The 26,674-nt window shown below is 45.4% G+C and overlaps 2 protein-coding genes across 2 annotated transcripts; both read right to left on the bottom strand.

The window, feature by feature from the left end:
• Window positions 1-1,786: 1,786 nt before the first annotated feature.
• Window positions 1,787-2,460, bottom strand: LOC125524196 (oryzain alpha chain-like). Its single transcript, XM_048689272.2, has one exon. It carries the CDS (start codon window positions 2,353-2,355, stop codon window positions 1,930-1,932), a length of 426 nt encoding a protein of 141 aa, XP_048545229.1. The 5' UTR covers window positions 2,356-2,460; the 3' UTR covers window positions 1,787-1,929.
• Window positions 2,461-8,521: 6,061 nt separating this feature from the next.
• Window positions 8,522-10,295, bottom strand: LOC125522371 (alpha carbonic anhydrase 5). The gene is made up of 6 exons (XM_048687431.2): window positions 10,064-10,295; window positions 9,513-9,940; window positions 9,256-9,423; window positions 9,086-9,139; window positions 8,841-8,998; window positions 8,522-8,739 (listed from the first exon to the last, which is right to left on the bottom strand). Exons 1-5 carry the CDS (start codon window positions 10,293-10,295, stop codon window positions 8,891-8,893), a joined length of 990 nt encoding a protein of 329 aa, XP_048543388.2. The 3' UTR covers window positions 8,522-8,739; window positions 8,841-8,890.
• Window positions 10,296-26,674: the final 16,379 nt, after the last annotated feature.

Here is a 26,674-nt window from a genome sequence, read left to right on the forward strand (position 1 = left end):
GGGAGATGGTAGACAAAAACCACTACACCGATGGCTCTGAATTAACAACTTACAAGGAGAAAAATCATCTGGTCGAATTTTGTACTGACATTGAGAATTACAATATCCACAATCAAACTCCTCAACATTATGGTAAATACGTGCCACTAGTGCATGTGTTCAACTACGGTAACTACCATGGAGATACCCTGGTAAGATTTTTACTATTACGACATCCGTGCATCTTTTGCATACTTCTAAAACTAGTACATCATTGCTAACTATGAAGTTATTACTATGTTTTTCAACAGATAATCCCAGAGAATTGTGTGCCTCATTTGATGTATAAGAAAGGTAGTCTTAATGTTTTGAACATACAGCCAGGTCATCCTACCAATCTCAACTGTCCATACGAGATTTCTAAAAGAAGTGGAGACATGAAAATCAAAGGATGGAAAAAATGTATGGACAGTCGTAAGGAGGTTCTTGGAAGCAAAAGGAAGCGAAGCACAAGAATTGGAGACAGGATGTTCTCCATTCTCCATAATGGAGAGTCGGGGTCTATATTGTTTTATGCTATTTTACCTTAAATAGGGTATTTAGGTCCTGCCTAATACTGATGATCATGTGCTAAGAACAATTAAGTAGGGTTGGTTCGATGACTATCAAGATGATGATCGTAGGACTTGTTATTAATAACGAGTTGAAGTTGTATGATGATGATTAGTAGGACTTGTTAGGATTAGTATTACTTCCGAAAAACTCGCTACTCGTGGTCTCGAGACTTGTAATGTTCTATCTTTGTTCGGTCTTTTGAATTCGGTGACTAATATGATGAATTGTATTCGAAGACTAATCTTCTATTGTATTCGATGTATCTGCTCTTGCTGGGGGTGCTGTCTATATTCTGTCCAATAATATATTTTGTAACCTATGCAAAATTCTGAAAAGTAAAAAAACCTAATATTCATACTAATGGCGCATCACCCAACAGTGCATCATTAGTATGGCGCATGGTGTTCTATACTAATGGCGTATACTAATGGCGCACCAGTGGTGCGCCATTAGTAAGAAATATTAGTGGCGTGATACTAATGGCGCACCAGTAGTGCGCCATTAGTAGGCAAAACTGGTGCGCCATTAGTAACCCTTTTCCTAGTAGTGCTATCTGGACCTCACGCAACAATGTTACCCATGACAAGGCCAGCATGGAACCAGTTCAGTCACTTAAGATGATCAGAGATGCTCTGATGGTGTTGGAGCTCCCGAGCAAGCACGCAAGTATATTGCCAGGCCATGGGTGGAGGCCACCAGAGGGAGAGTTGATTAAGATCAATACCGACGCTGGTGTTTCTATGCAGGAGCATAGAGGAGGGATTGGAGGTGTGGCTCGTTCATCTTCAGATTTTCTTGCTGCTTGGTGCAAACCATGCCCAGGCATTACAGATCATCTCGTTGCGGAGGCGACAACTGTACGTGAAGGTGTGATTGTGGCAACACTCCGTGGCTTTGCGCCTGTGGAGATTGAGACAAATAGCTTGGAGGTAGTGAACCTCTGGAAATCGCGCTGGACTTCGCGCTCTGTTATAGCGCTGTTACTTTTAGATATAGAGGAGCTAGCTGCTACTTTAGTTTCTTTTGATGTAATTCATGTACGGAGACATGCAAACGTTCCAGCCCACCTCTGTACGTAACAAGCATGCACAAAGGAGGCAACGGAGTGTTGGATGGGCTCCCCTCCGGGCTTCTTGGTCACCAGCCTTATGGCTGACATGGCCGGTGCCTCTTCATATGAATAAAGCTCTTCGTTACCACGCAAAAAAAAAGTGTGATGTGTCTATGACAAACTGTTTCCACATGACAACCTATTCCAGATGACCAATAAAAATCTACAAATAAATCTTAGTCAATCGAGGATTTACATCCATCAGAAATATACTAGTCGCAGGACTATGCATGCAATTTACAAAATGCAAGAACAACAATGAAAGTAGAAACAAACAGCATGTATGCAATCCACGCTCCCTTGGTCTTCGTCCAGTCGCCGTAGCCATCTAGTGGAATGTAACATGGGCGAAAGGCTCTGAACTCCTCACCATGGGTGTGGTCGGAGAAATTGTTGAGCTGCCGCTGGATCCCAGCGGCGCTCTGCTGGTCGATGTTCCGCAGCAGGTTGTCCTTGAAGATCGCGTACCGGCGCTCGTCCTCGCGGATGGAGTCGTAGCTCCTCCCGTACTTGGCCTTCCACTCCACGAAGATCCGCCGCGTCTCCTCCTCGCTCCTCTCCCTGTAGGGTATCTGGATGTCCGCCGCCGCCAGCGACACCAGCAGCAGTACGAGCGATGCCGCGGCCATGGGAGCCGTGGAGCTCCTCATCACCAGGCCAAGGACGACGGGAAGGTGGGCGGAGGGGATCAGATCTGTGGAAGGTGGGGATAGAAGTGAGAAAGAGATGTGAGGGGAAGAATGATCAGAGGGGGAATCGTGCAATTAATGCCCTCCATAAATATTGACCTGTACCCAGCTATAATATGTTCGTCTATGCTCCCTTGGTCTTCGTCCAGTCGCCGTAGCCATATAGTACTAGAATCAAAGCCCAGCCATAAAACCAGTATTTGACAGAGTTCTTTCTGCAGATTGTTCGTCCATTGTAATCTTACTCGGCAGTTAGCTCATGATCCCCGTCACATTGTCTCCCAACAACACGTATGTCATTCACTCTCGTGCACCAACATATTGAATCTAAGGGCATCTTAGAGGGTAATACCCAAATGGACGACCCCATTGTCCACACATATGTGTGGTCAGTAGATGCCTAACCACCAAATGCTATCACCCATTTCTCCCCTATTTTCAACTATTAAAATTCCAAATTTTATTGCAGTTCGGATATATCACAAGCAAACTATATGGAAGTAACTTAATCTAAAACCAAAATCTATTGGATAAGCTGGACGACGACCTGGGATGCATGTCCTTCGAGGACACTGCTAGTGCCATCGTCATCACCGCCACTGCCGTAGTCACTCTAGCCGTGTGCGCCACTGTGGCATCTACCTGGGATGCAGCGTCCCACCTGCGTTGCAGTCTCTCGGCTACCTCTTGGCTGTGGTGGTCGTCCTCTGCCTTGTGGAGGATGTCATGATCCGGTTACATGATGGCCATACGAAGCAACTCTTGATTGAGGAGGCGCAGGCGGTGGGCCTCAGACCCCTTCAAATTTGACTAATCCGTAACCTAGGCCTCGGCGAGAACGTGCGGCGACGCCACTTGTGTCTTCGTGAAGGACATTGAGTGGACCACCCAGCATCATTCCAAGATGGTGGAACATTGCGAGCGCAATGAGGACGCCTAACCGTTTGACCCACTCGACCCATCGAGGTAGAACTCTTGGTGGGCAGGGCCGGCCCTGGGCATGGCGAGGAGTGCGACCGCCTAGGGCCCAGCCAAAGCAGGGGCCCATCCGTTTGCATGTCTCTAGTAGATATATAAGCATATTAGGAAGAAGAAAAGATAGAGAAGGTAAAAAGACCAGCCAAGAGACAACCATTCAGCCAGTCACCTACTCCCGCCGCGCGACCAAGCTAGGAATTAACTCTGCGGTAAAAATTTTGGCCATGAAATCAGCCAATCTGCTAATATCCTTGATTATTGATCTCAATTAATGCCGGATCTATGCAGTGTGAGATGTGTATCCATTCCATGCAGCCAAAAATCCCATTTAGTTTGGCAAGTATGAGTCGCGGCATGCAATACTCCTTCCCAAAAAATTAAAAAGCATGCAACACTCCTTTAATTAGGCCCCATGCATCATGCAATACTCCGATTCAAGCTAAAAAAAGCATGCAATACTCCACTAATTAGGCACCATGCAACCAATGATTTTTCTCGTTGGATGAAACTCGTTGTCGGTTCTTCCGACGGGTCGCGGCCACTACACACCTGCCACAACATTATTGGTGATAGTCGTGGCAGTCAGAGCCGTGCCAAGGCGAGGGCCCATGGCCGGTGGAGTTCAGAAGTTCGCACAAGGGCCTCTAAGATGCTAGGGCCGGCCCTGTTGGTGGGGATGCGGTGCCGTGGGATGGATGGCACTAAAGATGGTCGCCATGACAACTGGCTTACACCTGTGGGGGCTCTTAGTCAATCAAAGAGTTTCTTAGCCCCTCCCAGATATGTCAGTCGGACTTGATATCTGGTGGTTGCAAATGCGGGGACTCCGCCTCCCACTCGAAACTGGACCAGTATTCGTAACAGGGCTCCTGCTTGACACATGCCTACGCGATGGAGGTTGATGGCCCAGGTGACACGTGGCGGTGTGGTGGTGCGAACAGACCAGTCTATGGTGGTTGGGTGTCACCTTGGCGGCGCGAATGGCAGCCTAAATTCCTACCAGATCCGTCGCTGCGGTGGCTCGTCGTACCGTAGCCGATGAGCAGCCACAGTGCCCTGCAGCGCCCGCGCTTCTCTACGGCATCTTCTTGCCCATCGCGATGGGGTAGCGACTAAGGGTTTGGGTTGGAGTGATGTAAAGAGTGAGCCAGGAGGATGTTAAAAAGGGTGCAAGGAAGGACTGTTGGTCAGACGTGGCGCACGTCTTGACTCCCCTACGCCACCTCTTGATTGGGGCTAGATTCGGGGATTTTGGAATACCGAAGCTGGCGCTCGTGTTGGCCGGCTAAAATTCTCTGGACATGACAGTCATGACAAATAGACCTAAAATGGGTACATGCCTGGGATATGCCCTAATACTCTATATACATGAGAGAAAGCTCCAATTAAACTAATTCTTTACATGCATGTATTTATGTGAAAATGGGCAGTTCCTTATGAGTACGATAGATGTATAGGCATTAACTTCACTAAGGACTACAAATTTAGTATGGATCGTATGATCCTGACTATTGCTACATGCTTGCTCTCATCAGTCTTCCTTCTATGGCTGCAGCCACCACCTAATCGCCACCTAATCCTATATCAGTCCTTTGTATATACTAGTAATGTGTACGGGCAATGCACGTTGATATTAGAAACTACTTTAATTGAACATAGATATTAGGTAGGATAACTGATACTCCCTCCGTCCATGAATAAGTGTACTTCTAGCTTTTGTCTTAAGTCAAAATTTTAAAACTTTGACCAACTTTATAGGGAAAAGTAGCAGCATTTATGACACTAAATTAGTATCACTAGATTTGTTTTGAATTGTAATTTCACACTATATCAATTTTATGTCATATATGTTACTACTCTTTTGTATATATTTGGTCAAAATTTTAAAACTTTGACTTAGAACAAAGGCTAGAAGTACACTTATTCGCGGACGGAGGGAGTATTAGGCAGTATACTACACGTCGATATTAGGTAAGATATTATTTGGGTGTTAATTATGTGATTTTCATTGACATTGGTATTTGGTATGATATTAATTGCTTGCTAAACATATTAAGCACTCACCATTGGAGTAGTCTAGGTCGTTGGATTGAAGTGGTTTGATGGTCCACCCTTTGGGTCCTTTTGTATTGGTACTAGATAACTGCCCGTGCATTGCAACAGGAGTATAAACATTCTATTAGATTGCGTGTGATTGCACGTCCACTAATATATTGGTGTGCTAAATTCTTTGCAAGATTGTGTATGCATTTGCCATGATTTACCTGCCATCTTATTGTTAAGCAGTTATTTGGTAAGAATTTATTGAGTTACCAAAGAATATATATTTTTTGGAGAGAAATCAGAGATGGAAGAAAAAAGTGAACATGAGAAGGGAAGGAGGGACAGAGAGGATGGATGAAGCAGACAGTGAAACAGTAACCTTACGTTCTTTTCAAGTAGTACTAGACAATTGCCGCTATGTTGCAATGAGAGTATAAACATTCTACATAAATAGCCCATGACTGCGCGTCTATTATTATATTGATACGTGCAATCACCATGGTTTACCTGTCATTTTATTGTTAAACACTTATTTGGTAAGAATTTAATGACTTGCCAAACAAATTATGTTTTCATTTTGGGTATGGTTATAAAACATGCGACAATTTATTATATTTTGGGTAGAATGAATGGGGGAAAAATGAGAGTTTGGAGGATCGAAGAGGAAAAAAGAGTGGAACGTATATAAGAAGTTGTACAAAAGAGTGGTGGAATGGGAACCTTACATTGTTTTTAATTAGAAGAGATAAAGAATTAGCATGTGATTGCACGTCTATTATTACATTGGTTTTATAAAATCTTAGCAAGACTTTGTATGTGCCATGATTTACCTGCCATCTTATTGTTAAGAATTATTTGGTAAGAATTTGTTGAATTACGAAAAAAGATATTATTTCAGAGAAAGACCAGAGATGGGAGGAAATGCCATCTTCTTGTTAAGCAGTTATGATTTGATAAAGATTATTATTATTTTAGAGAAAAATCAGAGATGGAAGAGAAAAAGATAAACAGGAGATGGGAAAAGGCCGGGACATAGGAAGGTTGTACAAAGGAGAGGATGAAATGGGATCCTTTAGTTTTTCTAAGTAGTATAGCGAAGAGATAGGTATAGATATATTTGTGACAATGCACTCATTCGGTCCATTCCTTGGTTGTATGCCACACTCGCAGGCCGGGTTGGGGTCGTTGAAAGGCCCCCCATCTTGAGTTACAGCTTGCCTGAAGCCGGTGCTCAGGGAAACATGAAACATGATGCACCCAACAGGATTTGTGATATTCCACAGCACAGAAATTCTCCGGACATCGGTGTTTCCTAATATTTCTAGGAACTTCTTGCTTGTACAAATACTTGAGCATGAAGGTAATTACAACATGCATATTTACCTAGAATACTAGTATTGTAGTATTTCTAAGACATTCAATAAAAAAAGAGCAGCCTGGTGCATGTAGCTCCCGCTTGCGCAGGGTCCGAGGAAGGGTCCTTCCGAGACATTCAATGTTCAACATAAATTTAAACTTGTGCACCGTCGTCTCTGCACCTTTTGTTTATTCATGTACTAATTAGTTTGCATATGTTCTACTCTGCAGTGTGAACACTAAGACCGGGAAAAGATGCTCCACCTGATAATTTGATGTGTTCCACTATATTTTGTCAGACTAGAACAGATGGAGCGAGAACTTTGATGTATGGGCATCTGACTAGTATAACTCCAAACGAGCACGTTAGTACTACTTACCAGCAACAAAAAGCACTTGCATGAGTTTGCGTTTACTAGCTACCTTTTGAATAAAGCCGTGGAGAAGAAGTTGAAGATTACATGAATTTCAGTGTCCTCCTTATTCTGATGAAAGGGACCTGAGCATAAATAGGTAGGAAAACAGCCGCACACCCTCCGCACGGCAGATAACATTTTGAATAATCTACCCAGATTTTGTTACCTGCTCCACATTTTCGTACCTACTCCACTAATCGGCAGGTTAATTAACATCAGAGTACAAACCTAAAATAATCTTATGAATGGGACATCGGCAGAATCGACAAAGGTAGGCACCAATGTATCAAGTAAATCTAGACTTCTTGCGCTCTGTCTCTGTCTCTCTCGTATAATTCCATGTGATGTCTCGCAGCCTATGGGATAGGTACAATTGAAAAGGACCCCGGAAAAGTGAGCTCGAGTGCTCGACGTCGTACGCGAGATGCACCTGCATGCTATCCACTGTTTTGGTTACCGGTCGAAATTTCAAGATTTTCCATGGTTACCGCGTATTTCCGTGCCCCTCGGTAAATCGCCATACTGAGAAAAAAATACCATTTTTTTTGAAAATTTTGAATTTAAACACACGATTTACTGTAATGTAAAGTACGTAGGATCTAATTAATGCCATGAGAGTTGGTTCTGGCGTGTTGATAGCAACCTAGTTCCTATTTTGAGAGGTCTCTGGTTCGAATATTCGTTCATTCACTTATTTACCAGTCCCCCTCGGTAAAATTGCTCAAAATATTCTCGGTATTTCCTGGTAACTGTGGTAACCACATTTACCAGTCCCCTCGGTAAAATTGCCTCATTCGGGAACCAAAACCTTATTGCTATCTCGTACAGCCTATGGGAGATGCTCCTGTCATGGACGGTCTGCAGTGCAGTAGCTAGGCATTATTGGTCGGCCCATGCACATCTCCAGACGTGCAAACTGCTTGATCCAATTCATGACAAGTGTCAAGACTTAATTTGAGGAAAATGTGAATGATACTAAGCCAACAACACAAGCATAGCACTATCTCACTCAACTGGGCATGCTAGCACCCGTATATAGTGCGGTAAAGAAGGAAGACGAACAAATATAGATCTCTAGCACACTTGTTTTTTCAGATTCTGTAGCACACTTTCTTGAAGAAGAAGAAGAATACATAGATTTAAATAAAATATGAAAAAGGGACTGTAATTAAAGATGGCAACGATACAACATAATAAGATGGATTTGATCTGATGTGCAATGATTGAAGAAATAAATCCATGAGCTAGCACATCTTGGCAACAATATGGCACATCCGTGATAGAGACGCTTTTTGTTGAAACAGAAAGAAAGAAAACGCAAATAAGATGGCGTAGATTGGACACATGTCATCAAATTATTTATTGAAGATACTAACAACAACGACTATGAACATCTCCGCTTGAAATTATTTATTGGACACATGTCTGTGACTTCGACTTTACAATGGAATTAACAAACGTGCCGAGACTATGAACATCTCCGCTTGGTGCAGAGTCACCATCATTGCAATGCTCCATCGAATCAATGGTTCTTCGTCGTGGTTTCCGAAAACTGAGGGCATGGGAAAATATATATTTTCCATTAGAAACAACTATTTATCGGCAATAATAAGCAAGTCAAATTAAGGTACGTAATGAGCGAGATTATCTTACATTAACACGCATGATGTCTATCCCTCAGGCTGCCTGAAGTTTGAACCTAATTACTGATCAGCGGCAGCGTAATAGCGCTCATGGTGATCATCAGGGCAGAAAAAGTTGATATCTCTTCCGTTCACCTTCTGAAGGGGTCTCGCGTTCATCTCAAAGCCCTACACACAGTACAAACATACAAATTTATGCACTTTGCTTTCTTGAAAAAAGATTAGAGAAATTAATAAATGGAACAACTTAATTACATCATGGACAGCGTCGGTGAGAAGCTTCAGTTGGTGAGTCGACACGGTGGCAACCTGCAAAATGCATGTACTTTTGAGCAGTATTGTTCGTATGTCCGTAAGCAAATTTCCCGTAATTTTAGAATCTGGGTCTAAATGTGCTCGGTAAAAGTTATTAACAACGTAGGTACCCTCTTGATGACGGTCCAGATGACCCCCTCATCGCACGCCGGCGTGGTGAGGGAGCCCATGTACCGGTAGTACGCTTCGCCATCTCCCCTCGCCTCCCAGGGATCCACCATGCCTACCATCTCCTCCTTCTCCTTGGTATCTGCTATCCTCTTCAGGTAAGGCTCCAGCTGCACTATGGATTAGTTGACAACTTTAACTCCGTGCAAATTAAAGAAAGTTTGGTTGGCAGGAGATGGATTAGAGACACGTAACATACCTCGTGAAGGAAATGATCGCGCCTGCCGATCTTGTAGAGGATGCCGATCACAGCAGTCTTGTTGTCGGCACTGAGGTGAACCATGTGAAGCTCGAGGCTGTACCGGCGGCCGTTTACGCGGTGCTCGCTAGGGGAGTGCCAATGGACTTGCTTGAGGTGGTACGCGGTGCCGTTGATCCACAGGCTCCCGGCGTCGCCGTTGAACTTGACCATGATGTCGTGGCCGCGGTTGATGATGGAGGCATCTACAGGCAGGTAGGAGTGATTGAGGTACCTGAGGTTGGGTGCCTGTGCGGCATGGCGGTCGGAGAGGTCGATGGGCGACTGCATCCGCCCGGTGCCACACGTCGCCCACTCCTCCTTGATCTTGCCCCAGTTCTCCGGCCCGTTCTCCGACCCGCGGATGTAGCTGAACTCTGACTCATCGTCTGCATGCAAGAGATATACTTGGTAAAATTAATTAATGATGAAAGAATTAATCAAGAAATGCACGTACATGCGCTGGATTTAAGATATAAGATTTTTGTTTGAGAGAGCGGAGCAGAGCTCACCGATTTCATGCTGGGCTCTTGCCGCCAGGACGCCGGCTGAAAGCAGAAGGAGGAGGAGGAGGGCCGAGACCGCGAGGCGGAGGTCGCGAGCTGAACGCATATTTGTGTTTTGTGTTGAGTGCCTGCCGGACGTTCGTTTGCTGATCGATGTGCTACTCCTAGTTAGCTGGGCTATGGAAGGGGGAAAGTTGGTGGGTCTGTATATATACACACGCACACGCACACTATACATGCATTAGCTAGCTGGGTGTACTGAAAAGGGGGCATGCAGGTGGGCTTGATGGAAAGAACAAGTCATAGAATTAAAAAAGGGGCACGGTAAGAATGTCTTGTCCTCCTGAAGAGGGTTAGCTGGAGCTTTCCCTTTCGGAACCAACAAATAGGTATTTCTGTAGAAGATTCGTCCTTTGCTCTAACATCACGGTAAGAACTAATTAGTGTGCTCATTAAAGCAAAGTGGCTCCTCCCGTCTCTATGCAATGTCGATTGACTATTAGGTTCCTCGAGATAGGGTGCTTTAGCATCACGTGCCCATGTTGATGATGAGCTCCCACATGCATGAATCTCCCTTCTTTTTGAAACTAGCAAAGCCACCCCCGCACATACATGGGCAGTACCTTAATCAACAACTGATTTAGTTACCTGAATTGTTAGACTATCAACCATTTGGTTTCTTAATGCTCCCTTCAATTCAAAATAATTGAAGTCCTACAACTAAAAACATTATGTTTGACCTGGCCTATAGGAAAATCTGCAAATATCTACAATATCAACAATATCAACTATATACATAAATATATACGATTTTCATAATGAATCTAATGAAGCACATTTGGTGCCATAGATGTTGATATGTTACACATCTAAATGTATGTCAATATGCTAAGATTAGATTTTACGTTTTCCCTTCCTATGAACTTTGTTTTCTTCACCAAGAACATCTAATTTTTTTTCGAAAAGGGGGGTATGCCCCAGCCTCTGCATCTGAATGGTGCATACGGCTAATATTATTAAAAAGCAAAATATTCAACAAAAGCATCCAGGTCTCAAACAACAAAAGAAGAGGCTCCAAAGAGCCAAAGAAGTACAAGTAAAAAGCCACAACCGGCTGACATGAAAAGATAAGAGCACTACATGCCTATCCTATTACATGACGGCCATCCAAATCGGTTGAAAATAGCCCGAACTACCATCTCCCATTGGGTAGATGCAGTAACCAAACGCTCCCTGGCCTCCGTCGGAGTGAGTAGCGACCACATACGGATCAATGCAGTGGCTCTGAAGATAACCTGCAAAAAGTGAGTATTTGTTGTTCTGTTAAAAACCGAATCATTTCTGCAATTCCAGATTGCCCATAATAAAGCACACACTCCCACACGAATATGTCTCGCTGACCAAGAACATCTAATAACAAATATGTTTGATTATGTGAGACTTGTTTCTGCCTCTTCACCTTAATATTAAACTTATTCATTTACAAAGAATCTGTCTAATGCATACGCATAAAATTAATTACACAGGATTTTGTCCAGTACACGTATGACGGGCAGTACATATAATCGAGGTCATTTTTTGTTCAAATAATGAAGCGGTCATGTCTCCACACTAATTTTCCTTATAGAACCAGTATAGATTACAGTAGTTCACAAAAATAATCGACACTATCATGAAACGAGATTGAATCTGTGGCTCATGTATCTCCACCAAATTCCATTACATAAACTACTGGAGATTACAGCCATTCATGCACATGCATGCCAAAATCCTCAAAACTAACATGACACGATCATCTTCTTCCGCAGCCCGTAGTATTAAAAAAGGGAGATCCTATCATTTGTGAGCTAACGTGGTTTTGACACGGTAAGGAGAGGACTCTCTAATAACTGATCCTAAAGAGAAGGGTCTGAGGGACTCGAAGGTCCTTTCCACCGCTAGCCGTCGCAAGGCCAGTCATGGCGGCACTCCTGCTGCTTGCTACGAGTTCATGTATTTTTCCCCCGCCCATCTCCATGTTGTTGGAGAACGCAAGTTTTAGCCATAGGCCACATGAGGGGTGCATCGATCAGTCTAAAGGCTTCCCTCAAAACCCGTAATAAATCCCAAATCCTGTTATGTCATATGTACATTAGGTGTTCGAATACTAGGCTTAAGATCATGTGACATTTATCCCTAAAGATTGTTTGTAACAGGTGATAGGCCTTTTTGCGTAGTCAAGAGAAACACATGATGAGCTCGATCATAACATATGTAAATCATACAAAAAAATGTAACATTGGTGGCACTAAGGTGAAGAGTTTGTAGGCGCAGATGACAACATACAACACGAATATAGCCAAATGAAAATACCTTCGAATATTATTATTTTGAAACCAAGGCAAAAGCTTTTCCTTTTTCATTAATTAAGAAGATTGTTGCTCAGTCAACTGCGGAAAATTAACCAAGTGAAAACCTGAGCCCACTCATGCCGATGGCACATCAAGCTCAACAAAAATACGCCAGCCTCACATACATGAGCCAACGAAAAACTGTTTCATCAAATTAGCCAGCCTCACATAACTAAAAAAGAGAAGAATCCACAACTGCTATGGGAGGAGCAGACACGGGACTCTCCGTGGTCAATGAAGAACAAGCAATCCACAAGATCATGCACCATCTGCTACTCCCAAAGCGCCCACAACCAACATCAAAGGTCATCTCGTCGCCCACACGACACGAAGCAAATGCCATCAAAGTTGCTGAAATTCCAAGGTCACCGCCTTGACTTCCTATTGCTTCACCGCGCCTTGCACAGCCCACCAACACCACCATCTGAGGCCGCCGGCCGGCCAGACGTACCACTGCTTGACCTCGAGCTGCAGTGCCGCACGAACCAACAGTTCACAGCCCAAGCTGTACAAGACGACCACTCGCAAACCACAACCACTAAACCGAATCATCCGGGCCTGCCACCTCGATGTTAAGTCAGACAACCCCCTATGAGACGCATCGACCGAGACCCCCCTTACAGCTCAACTTAGTCTGCTATTTTATCTTGTCAGAATGGATTCGGACCGCCACTTCTCTGAAAGCATGGTTCTTGCCTCCCTCTCTCCTCCCTGCTTGGAGCTCGTCCGATCGTTGGCTGATCCCTTGCTCCCACGTACGAGTGACCGGGACCCATTTCACCTCAGACCATGGTCAAGTCATAACTGACTGGATAACATTCTCTCAAGGACCTGCAGAACTCTCTAATGCGGATGATCAAACGTTGGAACCTCTCAGCTGCTCCCTCGGGATAGGTAGGCCCACCCCCCTTTCCTGAGAGGCGGCCGGGTTGTGTTTCCCCTGCAGACACATAGTGGCGGTAAAAAAAAGGTGGGTTCCGTGCGGTTCGTGTTTTATCACTCTGATCTGTAATTTCGGAGAAATAAATGGCTCACGAGGAATGGAGATACATATTCTCTATTTGATCTCGAAGTCCTCATATAACACTTCTTCCAGCAACACAATTGCTGATTCTTCGCGAGATGAAAATCCTTTGTCCTCCGTCTCGAGGGGCAACGCGAATTGCACCCAAGCCATGTGGAGAAGCTGGCCTCGACACACAAACATCGACAATCCGGGGCCACCAATCCAAAGACAAGAGGGAACCACGCAAACATCCGCGTCCTGGCTCTCCAAGGCGACGACTCCAAGGACGTTCGACATAGCCGTCACCGTCGCCCATTCCAAGACCCGGAGTTAGTGATTTCTCCTGGAGAGCCATCCCCATGGGAATACAAGGAGGCTCCTCAACAACGCTTACTAGGAGGGAAATGACACCGCTGCCAGCACTAACCGAGATCAGTCAGGGCTTTCGCCTCTCTGAGTAATTTTAATTTATGAGGCTATGCTAATCCGGTGGAGTAGTTGATTCAGCCTTCCGTCCATGTTCCTTTTCATGGTTATCATCCGCGTAATCAAACCTTACGTTTTTCACCCTTTGTGTCGCATTAAGACTAAGTCATGGGTTGTTAAATTTCAGTCACCCACATGAAAATCATGAAGAGTTGGATGCCAATTAAACTAGTGCTCCGTCTATCACATATTAATTGTTGTGAAATGGATGTATCTAACTTGGAGGTCAATAAGAGTTAAAGTCCTATCTCATCTTCGTCACTCCGTTGGCCAAGAATCAAATGATTGTGCAGTTAGGTATGATGACCTTTGCCACGCGCGGGCGCCGCCCGTCCTATGGCGCGCTTGCGGCTTCGTCCGCGCAGTCGTTCCCCGGCTCCCGTGGCCGCTCGGACTACAACTCCACACGAGCAAGGAGTCCATCGTAGATGGAATCCCTTACTCATACGCCAAGGAACAACACCTGGGTAACCCGATACATCTCCCTGACCCGGACGCTTGGGACGCAACAGTCCATCGAGATCGTGAACCACCAGATCGACAGAACACCTTTGGGCACTGTTTTCTGAAGAAAGTGTTGGAAATATGCCCTAGAGGCAATAATAAATTAGTTATTATCATATTTTCTTGTTCATGATAATCGTTTATTATCCATGCTAGAATTGTATTGTTAGAAAACTCAGATACATGTGTGGATACATAGACAACACCATGTCCCTAGTAAGCCTCTAGTTGACTAGCTCGTTGATCAATAGATGGTTACGGTTTCCTGACCATGGACATTGGATGTCGTTGATAATGGGATCACATCATTAGAAGAATGATGTGATGGACAAGACCCAATCCTAAGCCTAGCACAAGATCGTGTAGTTCGTTTGCTAAAGCTTTTCCAATGTCAAGTATCATTTCCTTAGACCATGAGATTGTGCAACTCCCGGATACCGTAGGAATGCTTTGGGTGTGCCAAACGTCACAACGTAACTGGGTGGCTATAAAGGTACACTACGGGTATCTCCGAAAGTGTCTGTTGGGTTGGCACGAATCAAGACTGGGATTTGTCACTCCGTGTGACGGAGAGGTATCTCTGGGCCCACTCGGTAGGACATCATCATATGCGCAATGTGACCAAGGAGTTAATCACGGGATGATGTGTTACGGAACGAGTAAAGAGATTTGCCGGTAACGAGATTGAACAAGGTATCGGATACCGACGATCGAATCTCGGGCAAGTACAATACCGCTAGACAAAGGGAATTGCATACGGGATTGATCGAATCCTCGACATCGTGGTTCATCCGATGAGATCATCATGGAACATGTGGGAACCAACATGGGTATCCAGATCCCGCTGTTGGTTATTAACCGGAGAACGTCTCGGTCATGTCTGCATGGTTCCCGAACCCGTAGGGTCTACACACTTAAGGTTCGATGACACTAGGGTTATAGGGAATAGATATACGTGGTTACCGAATGTTGTTCGGAGTCCCGGATGAGATCCCGGACATCACGAGGAGTTCCGGAATGGTTCGGAGGTAAAGATTTATATATGGGAAGTCCTGTTTTGGTCACCGGAAAAGTTTCGGGTGCTATCGGTAACGTACCGGGACCACCGGGAGGGTCCCGGGGGTCCACCAGGTGGGGCTACCTGCCCTAGAGGGCTGCGTGGGCCAAGTATGAGAGGGGACCAGCCCCAGGTGGGCTGGTGCGCCCCCCACCCGGGCTCAAGGCGAAGAGAGAAGGGAAAAGGGGGAAACCCTAGGCTCAGATGGGCCTAAGGCCCACCTAGTGGTGCGCCCCCCTCTCTCCCTCCTTGGCCGCCCCCCTAGATGGGATCTAGGGATGGCCGCCACTCCCAGGGGTGGAAACCTAGGTGGGAGCGCAGCCCCTCCCTTTCCCCTATATATAGTGGGGTTTTGGGTTGCCATACACACGAGAACATCTCCTTCTTGGCGCAGCCCTACCCCTCTCCCTCCTCGTCTCTTGCGGTGCTTGGCGAAGCCCTGCTGTAGTACCACGCTCCTCCACCACCACCACACCGTCGTGCTGCTGCTGGACGGAGTCTTCCCCAACCTCTCCCTCTCTCCTTGCTGGATCAAGGCACGGGAGACGTCACCGGGCTGCATGTGTGTTGAACGCGGAGGTGCCGTCCGTTCGGCACTAGGTTCATCGGTGATTTGGATCACGGCGAGTACGACTCCATCAACCCCGTTCACTTGAACGCTTCCGCTTAGCGATCTACAAGGGTATGTAGATGCACTCTCCTTCCCCTCGTTGCTAGATTACTCCATAGATTGATCTTGGTGATGCGTAGAAATTTTGAATTTCTGCTACGATCCCCAACAGTGGCATCATGAGCTAGGTCTATGCGTAGTTTCTATGCACGAGTAGAACACAAAGTAGTTGTGGGCGTCGATTTTGTCAATTTACTTGCCGTTACTAGTCTTATCTTGATTCGGTAGCATTGTGGGATGAAGCGGCCCGGACCAACCTTACACGTACGCTTACGTGAGACCGGTTCCACCGACTGACATGCACTAGTTGCATGAGGTGGCTGGTGGGTGTCTGTCTCTCCCACTTTAGTCGGATCGGATTCGATGAACAGGGTCCTTATGAAGGGTAAATAGAAATTGGCAATTCACGTTGTGGTTTTGGCGTAGGTAAGAAATGTTCTTGCTAGCAACCTATAGCAGCCACGTAAAAAACTTGCAACAACAATTAGAGGACGTCTAACTTGTTTTTGTAGCAAGTATTTTGTGATGTGATATGGCCAAAGGATGTGATGAATGATATATGTGATGTATGAGATGATCATGTTCTTGTAATAGGAATCACGACTTGAATGTCGATGAGTATGACAACCGGCAGGAGCCATAGGAGTTGTCTTAATTTATTTATGACCTGCGTGTCAACATAAACGTCATGTAATTACTTTACTTTATTGCTAACCGTTAGCTGTAGTAGTAGAAGTAATAGTTGGTGAGACAACTTCATGGAGACACGATGATGGAGATCATGGTGTCATGCCGGTGACGATGATGATCATGGAGCCCCGAAGATGGAGATCGAAAGGAGCAAAATGATATTGGCCATATCATGTCACTTTTTGATTGCATGTGATGTTTATCATGTTTTTGCATCTTATTTGCTTAGAACGATGGTAGTAAATAAGATGATCCCTCATTAAAATTTCAAGAAAGTGTTCCCCCTAACTGTGCACCGTTGCGAAAGTTTGTCATTTCGAAGCACCACGTGATGATCGGGTGTGACAGATTCTAACGTTCACATACAACGGGTGTAAGACAGATTTACACACGTGAAACACTTAGGTTGACTTGACGAGCCTAGCATGTACAGACATGGCCTCGGAACACAAGAGACCGAAAGGTCGAGCATGAGTCGTATGGTAGATACGATCAACATGAAGATGTTCACCGATGATGACTAGTCCGTCTCACGTGATGATCGGACACGGCCTAGTTGACTCGGATCATGTAATCACTTAGATGACTAGAGGGATGTCTATCTGAGTGGGAGTTCATAAGATGAACTTAATTATCCCGAACATAGTCAAAAGGTCTTCGCAAATTATGTCGTGACTCGCGCTTCAGTTATACTGTTTAGATATGTTCCTAGAGAAAATTTAGTTGAAAGTTGATAGTAGCAATTATGCGGACTAGGTCCGTAAACTGAGGATTGTCCTCATTGCTTCATAGAAGGCTTATGTCCTTAATGCACCGCTCAGTGTGCTGAACCTCAAACGTCCTCGGTGGATGTTGCGAACATCTGACATACACATTTTGATAACTATGTGATAGTTCAGTTAAACGGTTTAGAGTTGAGGCACCAAAGACGTTTTGAAATGTCGCGAAACATATGAGATGTTTCGAGGGTTGAAATTGGGATTTCAGGCTCGTGCCCACGTCAAGAGGTATAAGACCTCCGACGATTTTCTTAGCCTGCAAACTAAGGGAGAAAAGTTCAATTGTTGAGCTTGTGCTCAGATTGTCTGAGTACAACAATCATTTGAATCGAGTGGGAGTTGATCTTCCAGATGAGATAGTGATGTTTCTCCGAAGTCATTACCACCAAGCTGCTAGAGCTTCGTGATGAACTATAATATATCAGATACATATATGATGATCCTTGAGATATTTGCGATGTTTGACACCACAAAAGTAGAAATCAAGAAGGAGCATCAATTGTTGATGGTTGGTGAAACCACTAGTTTGAAGAAGGGCAAGGGCAAGGGGCAAGAAGGGATACTTCATGAAACGGCAAATCAGCTGCTGCTCTATTGAAGAAACCCAAGGTTGAACCCAAACCCGAGACTAAGTGCTTCTGTAATAAGGGGAACAGCCACTGGAGCAGAATTACCCTAGATACTTGGTAGATGAGAAGGCTAGCAAGGTCGATAGAAGTATATTGGATATACATTGTGTTAATGTGTACTTTACTAGTACTCCTAGTAGCACCATGGTATTAGATACCGGTTCGGTTGCTAAGTGTTAGTAAACTCGAAATAAAAGGCTGCGGAGTAAACGGAGACTAGCTAAATGTGAGCTGGCGATATGTGTTGGAAGGTTTTCCCAAGCTTGATGTGATCAAGCATCACACGCTCCCTCTACCATCGAGATTGGTGTTTGCGTTGAGCATAGACATGATTGGATTATGTCTATCGCAATACAGTTATTCATTTAAGGAGAATGATGGTTACTCTATTTATTTGAATAATACCTTCAATGGTCTTGCACCTAAAATGAATGGTTTATTGAATCTCGATCATAGTGATACACATGTTCATGCCAAAAGATATAAGATAGTAATGATAGTACCACCTACTTGTGGCACTGCCACGTAAGTCATATCGGTATAAAACGCATGAAGAAGCTCCATGTTGATGGATCTTTGGGCTCACTCGTTTTGAAAAGTTTGAGACATGCGAACCATGTCTATTGGTGTATATGCATGAAGAAACTCCATGCAAATGGACCGTTTGGACTCGCTTGATTTTGAATCACTTGAGACATGCAAATCATACCACATGGGCAAGATGACTGAAAGCCTCATTTTCAGTAAAATGGAACTAGAAAGCAACTTGTTGGAAGTAGTAAATTTTGATGTGTGCAGTCCAATGAGTGCTGAGGCGTGTAGTGGATATCGTTATGTTCTTACTTCACAGATGATTTGAGTAGATGTTGAGTATATTTGCTTGATGAATCACGAGTCTGAATTATTGAAAGGTTCAAGTAATTTCAGGGTGAAGTTGAAAGATCGTCGTAACAAGAGGATAAAATATCTATGATATGATCATAGAGATGAATATCTGAATTACGAGTTTGGCACAGAATTAAGACATTGTGGAAATTGTTTCACAACTAATACAGCCTGAAACACCATAGTATGATGGTGTGTCCGAACATCATAACTGCACCCTATTGGATATGATGCATACCATGATGTCTCTTATCGAATTACCACGATATTTTATGGGTTAGGCATTAGAGACAACCACATTCACTTTAAATAGGGCACCACGTAATTCCGATGAGATGACACCGTATGAACTATGGTTTAGAGAAACCTAAGCTTTCATTTGTTAAAAGGTTTGGGGTTGCAACGCTTATGTGAAAAGATTCAGGATGATAAGCTCGAACCCAAAGCGGATAAATGCATCTTCATAGGACACCCAAAACAGTTGGGTATACCTCCTGTCTCAGATCCGAAAGCAATAAGGGATTGTTTCTAGAATCGGGTCCTTTCTCGAGGAAAAGTTTCTCTCGAAAGAATTGAGTGGGAGGATGGTGGAGACTTGATGAGGTTATTGAACCGTCTCTTCAACTAGTGTGTGGCAGGGCACAAGGAGTTGTTCCTGTGGCACCTACACCAATTGAAGTGGAAGCTTATGATAGTGGTCATGAAACTTCAGATCAAGTCACTACCAAACCTCGTGGGATGACAAGGATGCGTACTACTTCAGAGTGGTACGTAATCCTGTCTTGGAAGTCATGTTGCTAGACAACAATGAACCTACGAGCTATGGAGAAGCGATGGTGGGCCTGGATTCCAAAATGGCTCGAGGCCATATAATCCGAGAGAGGATCCATATATGAAAACAAAGTGTAGACTTTGGAAGAACTACTTGATGGTCATAAGGCTGTTAGGTACATATGGATTTTAAAAGGAAGACGGACAATGATGGTAAGTATCACCATTAAGAAAGCTCGACTTGTCGTTAAGATGTTTTCCGACAAGTTCAAGGAGTTGACTATGATGAGACTTTCTCACTCGTAGCGATGCTAAGAGTCTGTTGGAATTATATTAGCGATTACTGCATTATTTATGAAATCTTGCAGATAGGATGTCAAAACATTGTTTCCTCGACGATTTTCTTGAGGAAAGGTTGTATGTGATACAACCGGAAGGTTTTGTCAATCCTGAAAGATGCTAACAAGTATGCAAAGCTCCAGCAATCCTTCTAAGGACTGGAGTAAGCATCTCGGAGTTGGAATGTATGCTTTGATGAGATGATCAAAGATTTTGGGTGTATACAAAGTTTATGAGAAACTTGTATTTCCAAAGAAGTGAGTGGGAGCACTGATGAGTATATGTTGTTGACATATTGTTGATCAGAAATGACGTAGAATTTCTGGAAAGCATATAGGGTTATTTGAAAAGTGTTTTTTAATGGAAAGCCTGGATTAAGCTACTTGAACATTGAGCATCAAGATCTATAAGGATAGATCAACACGCTTAATGGTACTTTCAAATGAGCACATACCTTGACATGATCTTGAAGGTGTTCAAGATGGATCAGTCAAAGAAGGAGTTCTTGCCTGAGTTGTAAGGTATGAAGTTAAGACTTAAAGCTCGACCATGGCAGAAGAAAGAGGAAGGACGAATGTCGTCCCCTATGCTTTTGTCATAGGCTCTATACGGTATGCCATGCTGAGTACCGCACCTGATGTGTGCCTTGCCACATATTTGGCAAGAGGGTACAAAGGTGATCTAGGAGTAGATCACCAGATAGCGGTCTAAATTATCCTTAGAGGAATAAGGATATGTTTCTCGGTTATGGAGGTGATAAAGAGTTCGACGTAAAGAGTTACGTCGATGCAAGCTTAACACCTATCCGGATAGCTCTGAGTAGAGATACCGGATACGTATAATGGAGCAACAATTTAGAATAGCTCCAAGTAGAACAGTTATTTGAAATGGCTCCAAATGTAGCGTAGTAGTTGCATCTACAAGATGACATAGAAATTTGCGAAGTACATACGGATCTGAATGTTGCAGACCCGTTGACTGAAACCTCTCTCACAAGCATAACATGATCAAACCCAGAATTCTTTGGGTGTTAGTCACATGGGGATGTGACCTTGAGTGTTAATCACATATCGATGTGAACTGGATTATTGACTCTAGTGCAAGTGAGAGACTGTTGGAAATATGCCCTAGAGGCAATAATAAATTAGTTATTATCATATTTCCTTGTTCATGATAATCGTTTATTATCCATGCTAGAATTGTATTGTTAGGAAACTCAGATGCATGTGTGGATACATAGACAACACCATGTCCCTAGTAAGCCTCTAGTTGACTAGCTCGTTGATCAATATATGGTTACGGTTTCCTGACCATGGACATTGGATGTCGTTGATAACGGGATCACATCATTAGGAGAATGATGTGATGGACAAGACCCAATCCTAAGCCTATCACAAGATCGTGTAGTTCGTTTGCTAAAGCTTTTCTAATGTCAAGTATCATTTCCTTAGACCATGAGATTGTGCAACTCCCGGATACCGTAGGAATGCTTTGGGTGTGCCAAACGTCACAACATAACTGGGTGGCTATAAAGGTACACTATGGGCATCTTTGAAAGTGTCTGTTGGGTTGGCACGAATCAAGAATGGGATTTGTCACTCCGTGTGACGGAGAGGTATCTCTGGGCCCACTCGGTAGGACATCATCATATGCGCAATGTGACCAAGGTGTTGATCACGGGATGATGTGTTACGGAACGAGTAAAGAGACTTGCCGGTAACGAGATTGAACAAGGTATCGGATACCAACGATCGAATCTCGGGCAAGTACAATACCGCTAGACAAAGGGAATTGCATACGGGATTGATCGAATCCTCGACATCGTGGTTCATCCGATGAGATCATCGTGGAACATGTGGGAACCAACATGGGTATCCAGATCCCGCTGTTGGTTATTGACCGGAGAACGTCTCGGTCATGTCTGCATGGTTCCCGAACCCGTAGGGTCTACACACTTAAGGTTCGATGACGCTAGGGTTATAGGGAATAGATATACGTGGTTACCGAATGTTGTTTGGAGTCCCGGATGAGATCCCGGACATCACGAGGAGTTCCGGAATGGTCCGGAGGTAAAGATTTATATATGGGAAGTCCTGTTTTGGTCACCGGAAAAGTTTCGGGTGCTATCGGTAACGTACCGGGACCATCGGGAGGGTCCCGGGGGTCCACCAGGTGGGGCTACCTGCCCTAGAGGGCTGTGTGGGCCAAGTGTGAGAGGGTACCAGCCCCAGGTGGGCTGGTGCGCCCCCCCACCAGGGCCCAAGGGGTGGAAACCTAGGTGGGGGCGCAGCCCCTCCCTTTCCCCTATATATAGTGGGGTTTTGGGCTGCCATACACACGAGAACATCTCCTTCTTGGCGCAGCCCTACCCCTCTCCCTCCTCGTCTCTTGCGGTGCTTGGCGAAGCCCTGCTAGAGTACCACGCTCCTCCACCACCACCACGCCGTCGTGCTGCTGCTGGACGGAGTCTTCCCCAACCTCTCCCTCTCTCCTTGCTGGATCAAGGCACGGGAGACTTCACCGGGCTGCATGTGTGTTGAACGTGGAGGTGCCGTCCATTCGGCACTAGGATCATCGGTGATTTGGATCACGGCGAGTACGACTCCATCAACCCCGTTCACTTGAACGCTTCCGCTTAGTGATCTACAAGGGTATGTAGATGCAGTCTCCTTGCCCTCGTTGCTAGATTACTCCATAGATTGATCTTGGTGATGCGTAGAAAATTTTGAATTTCTGCTACGATCCCCAACAGAAAGTCCTCCCTACAGTCATGTCTTCGACGGTGCTTGCGCTAGCGCTCCTGGCGGCTGCAGCCAACGAGAAGCCTGAAGGCGGTGGGGGCGATCAAGGGGCACCCCTGGTGGACTCTACCCTCCCGAAGCCGCCGAACGATGGAACGGAGGCTACACCCGATGAAAGCTCCGATGCAGACGCCATGACGGCCATGGTGGAGGGACATCAGGGGCCGTTTCGTGTTGAGTCAGGGCCTCAACAATTCATACAAACTGGAGTTGTCAAAGCAAAAAATAAACTGGAGGACGAAGCAAGCAGCAAGGAGTGTGAGGTGGATTTGGAGGCAACCAGCCTGGGGCCGCTGGTATACTGACGGGGCCAAGTGTGGCACCCCGTCAGTCACAATGAATTGCTTAGTGTGGAACTGTCGAGGGGCGGGGAACTCTCGCACAGTTCGTGATCTTCAGGCTCTATGTAGAGTCCATTCCCCGAAGCTGGTGTTCTTATGTGAAACTAGGCAACAAAAACGTAATATGGCTAGGATCCGTAATCGTTTAGGACTGAAGGGTTTTGATGGAATAAGTACTCAAGGAAAGAGTGGAGGATTAGCTCTGTTTTGGCATGAAACTTTGCAAGTCGATGTTCAAGATGTTAATGATAGATGGGTTGATGCTTATATTCGTGTCTCAGCTTTCGACCCCCTTTGGCGGGTTACTTTTGTATACGGAGAACCAAGGGTGGAAAACAGGAATCTTATGTGGGAGAGTCTATGCAGATTGAAGAACACGTCTGACATTCCATGGATTGTCGCGGGTGACTTCAATGAGGCACTCTGGGAGTTTGAACACCTTTCTGTCACTCCTAGACCCCAAGCCCAAATGGTCGCTTTTAGAGACTGCCTCGAGACTTGTCAGCTAGTCGATCTGGGTTTCTCCGGATATCCCTATACTTATGATAATAAGAGAAGCGGTAGAGCAAATGTGCAGGTTAGGTTGGACAGGGCGGTGGCTGACAACACTTGGCGAGATATTTTTCCTGAGGTGGAGGTGGCCCACCTCTTTTCACCTTGTTCTGACCACTGCCCATTAATCATACGTTGCATCAAGGAAACCCAGGTCCGAGTAGGGAGAACACGCAGGTATGAAGTGATGTGGGAGCGCGAGCCAGCGCTAGCAGAAGTGGTGGCGGAGGCTTGGTCCAGTGCAGGTGCGAAAGGGGACTTGGGCATGATTAGCAATGCTCTTCGGTCAACTATGGCAGCACTACATAGGGAGCAACAAGAAGCTGGGGAACATTACTAGAGAAATTGAGAAGTCCAGAACACGTTTGGAGGAGCTCACAAACATGAACGCTGACCGCAACGAAATTCGGTAGGCTGCTGACCTTATGAATGAATTACTCTACAAAGAGGAAATGATGTGGCTTCAACGCTCTAGGCTGGAGTGGTTAAAACATGGTGATCGCAATACCAAAATTTTCCACCGGAAAGCAATTTGGAGAGCTCGAAAGAATAAAATTAAAGGGCTTGTGGACGCTCATGGTGTTTACCAAACGGAACATCATGTGATGTCAGGTATGGCGCTATCCTATTTTCGTAGTTTGTTTGAAGCTGACCAAAATCTTGATCCTGGCACAGTGGTGGAGCTGATCGATGAAGTGATCATAGAGGAGATGAATACAAAGTTGTGTGCACCTTTCACTGACAAGGAGATCAGTGATGCTCTTTTTCAGATTGGACCTCTCAAGGCGATCGGTCCGGACGGATTTCCTGCAAGATTTTTTCAGCGTCATTGGGGCACTCTTAAAGAGGATATTATTGCGGCGGTGAAAACGTTTTTTGTTACCGGGACCATGCCAGAGGGGGTGAACTCTACCACCATAGTGCTCATCCCAAAGGTGGATAACCCGAGGAATTTAGCAGAGTTCCGTCCAATCAGCTTATGTAATGTGGTGTATAAGATCATTGCAAAGTGTTTGGTTAATCGCCTAAGGCCGATCCTAGGTGATGTTGTTTCTGAAGAGCAAAGTGCCTTTGTCCCAGGGCGACTTATCACAGATAATGCACTGATTGCGTTTGAGTGCACTCATTATATTAGGCAAGAGAAAGATCCAGCGAAGAGTTTCTGTGCCTACAAGTTGGATTTGTCAAAGGCATACGACAGGGTGGATTGGAGATTCCTAGAGCAAGTGATGCAAAAGATGGGCTTTGCGGACCAGTGGGTGAGATGGATCATGACATGCGTCACCTCGGTCCGGTATTGTGTCAATCTGAATGGATCCCTCTCAGATTCATTTGCACCGTCGCGTGGGCAACATCATGGAGATCCTCTATCCCCATTTTTATTTCATTTTGTTGCCGACGGTTTGGCGGCTATCTTAAAACAGGGAGTGCAGACCCAAAGAATCACGCCAGTTCGAGTGTCCCCGCGGGCACCGGGTATTTCACATCTTCTTTTTGCCGACGACACCTTGCTTTTCTTCCGTGCTACAGTACAACAGGCCAATAACATCAAGGAGGCGCTAGCTACCTATGCACTTGCTACTGGCCAGCTTATTAATCCTCAAAAATGCTCCATTCTGTTTGGGGAGCATTTCCCAGCAGTGATCCGAGAGGAGGTGGTACGTGTGCTGGAGGTGCAGCAACAAAGCTTTGAGGAGTGCTATCTAGGACTACCTACTCCAAATGGACGCATGTCTAAAAGCAAGTTCCAGAATTTGCAACAGAAGTACATGAAGAGAATGGTGGAATGGGATGCTTCCCAACTGCTTGCACAAAGTGGAAGGGAAGTACTGATTAAGTCTGTAGTTTTGGCGATCCCAACTTATATTATGAGCGTCTTCAGACTTCCGGTGTCGATTTGCGAGGATCTCATGCAGATGATACGTAACTTTTATTGGGGAGTTGAGAAGGGGCGCAGGAAAATGCACTGGCGAGCATGGATCCATCTAATAAAACCGAAGGCGCTGGGTGGGCTTGGGTTCCGTGACCTTCGCATGTTCAACCAGGCCCTCCTCACATGCCAAGCTTTGCGTCTGCTCTCGAACCCGGACAGTTTATGAACGCGTCTCCTCAAGGCTCGGTACTATCCAAATGGGAGCCTCGAAGACACGGTCTTCTCCTCGGGTGCTTCTGGAACTTGGCAAGGGGTGCAGCATGGCTTAGAACTATTCAAAAAGGGCTTGATATGGCGTGTTGGGAATGGGAGTTCCATCCGCATATGGCGTGATAGATGGATCCCAAGGAATGGTGAGTGCCGGCCGATCACGCCGCAAGGATGTTGCAGGCTACGTAGGGTGGCTGAGTTACTGGACAACCATGGTTCATGGCGCCAAGACTTACTACGGGAGACCTTCTTTCCAGTAGATGCAGACGAGATTGCAATGATCAAGACATCACCTCGTATGGGCAATGATCTTATTGCATGGGCGCCTGAGAGAAATGGATGCTTCTCGGTACGGAGTGCTTATCGACTTGCTCTGGAGGATCGTCTCCGGCCTTCATTAGTCGCGGCGAGCAGGGCACCGGACGGGCGACGAGCCGTCTGGGCTTTTATTTGGAGGTGCCCTGCTCCTCCTAAGGTTCGGACCTTTGTTTGGAGATTACTCACCGATTGCTTACCCACCTGGGTAAATAAAAAACGCCGCGGATTGGAAATTTCTGACATATGTCCCCTCTGT

The sequence above is a fragment of the Triticum urartu genome, chromosome 7A (genome assembly GCF_056163025.1).
Source record: "Triticum urartu cultivar PI428250 chromosome 7A, HENAU_Tu73, whole genome shotgun sequence".
Taxonomy (NCBI): domain Eukaryota; kingdom Viridiplantae; phylum Streptophyta; class Magnoliopsida; order Poales; family Poaceae; genus Triticum; species Triticum urartu.

Bases quoted from the DNA above. Each gene is read 5' to 3' on its own strand.
- LOC125522371 (XM_048687431.2), bottom strand. From the start codon at position 10,295: ATGTATAGTGTGCGTGTGCGTGTGTATATATACAGACCCACCAACTTT. The intron at 9,941-10,063 runs GTGAGCTCTGCT...TCTTGCATGCAG, and splicing joins AAGAGCCCAGCATGAAATCG to ACGATGAGTCAGAGTTCAGC. The intron at 9,424-9,512 runs GTATGTTACGTG...TCCATAGTGCAG, and splicing joins GCGATCATTTCCTTCACGAG to CTGGAGCCTTACCTGAAGAG.
- LOC125524196 (XM_048689272.2), bottom strand. From the start codon at position 2,355: ATGAGGAGCTCCACGGCTCCCATGGCCGCGGCATCGCTCGTACTGCTG.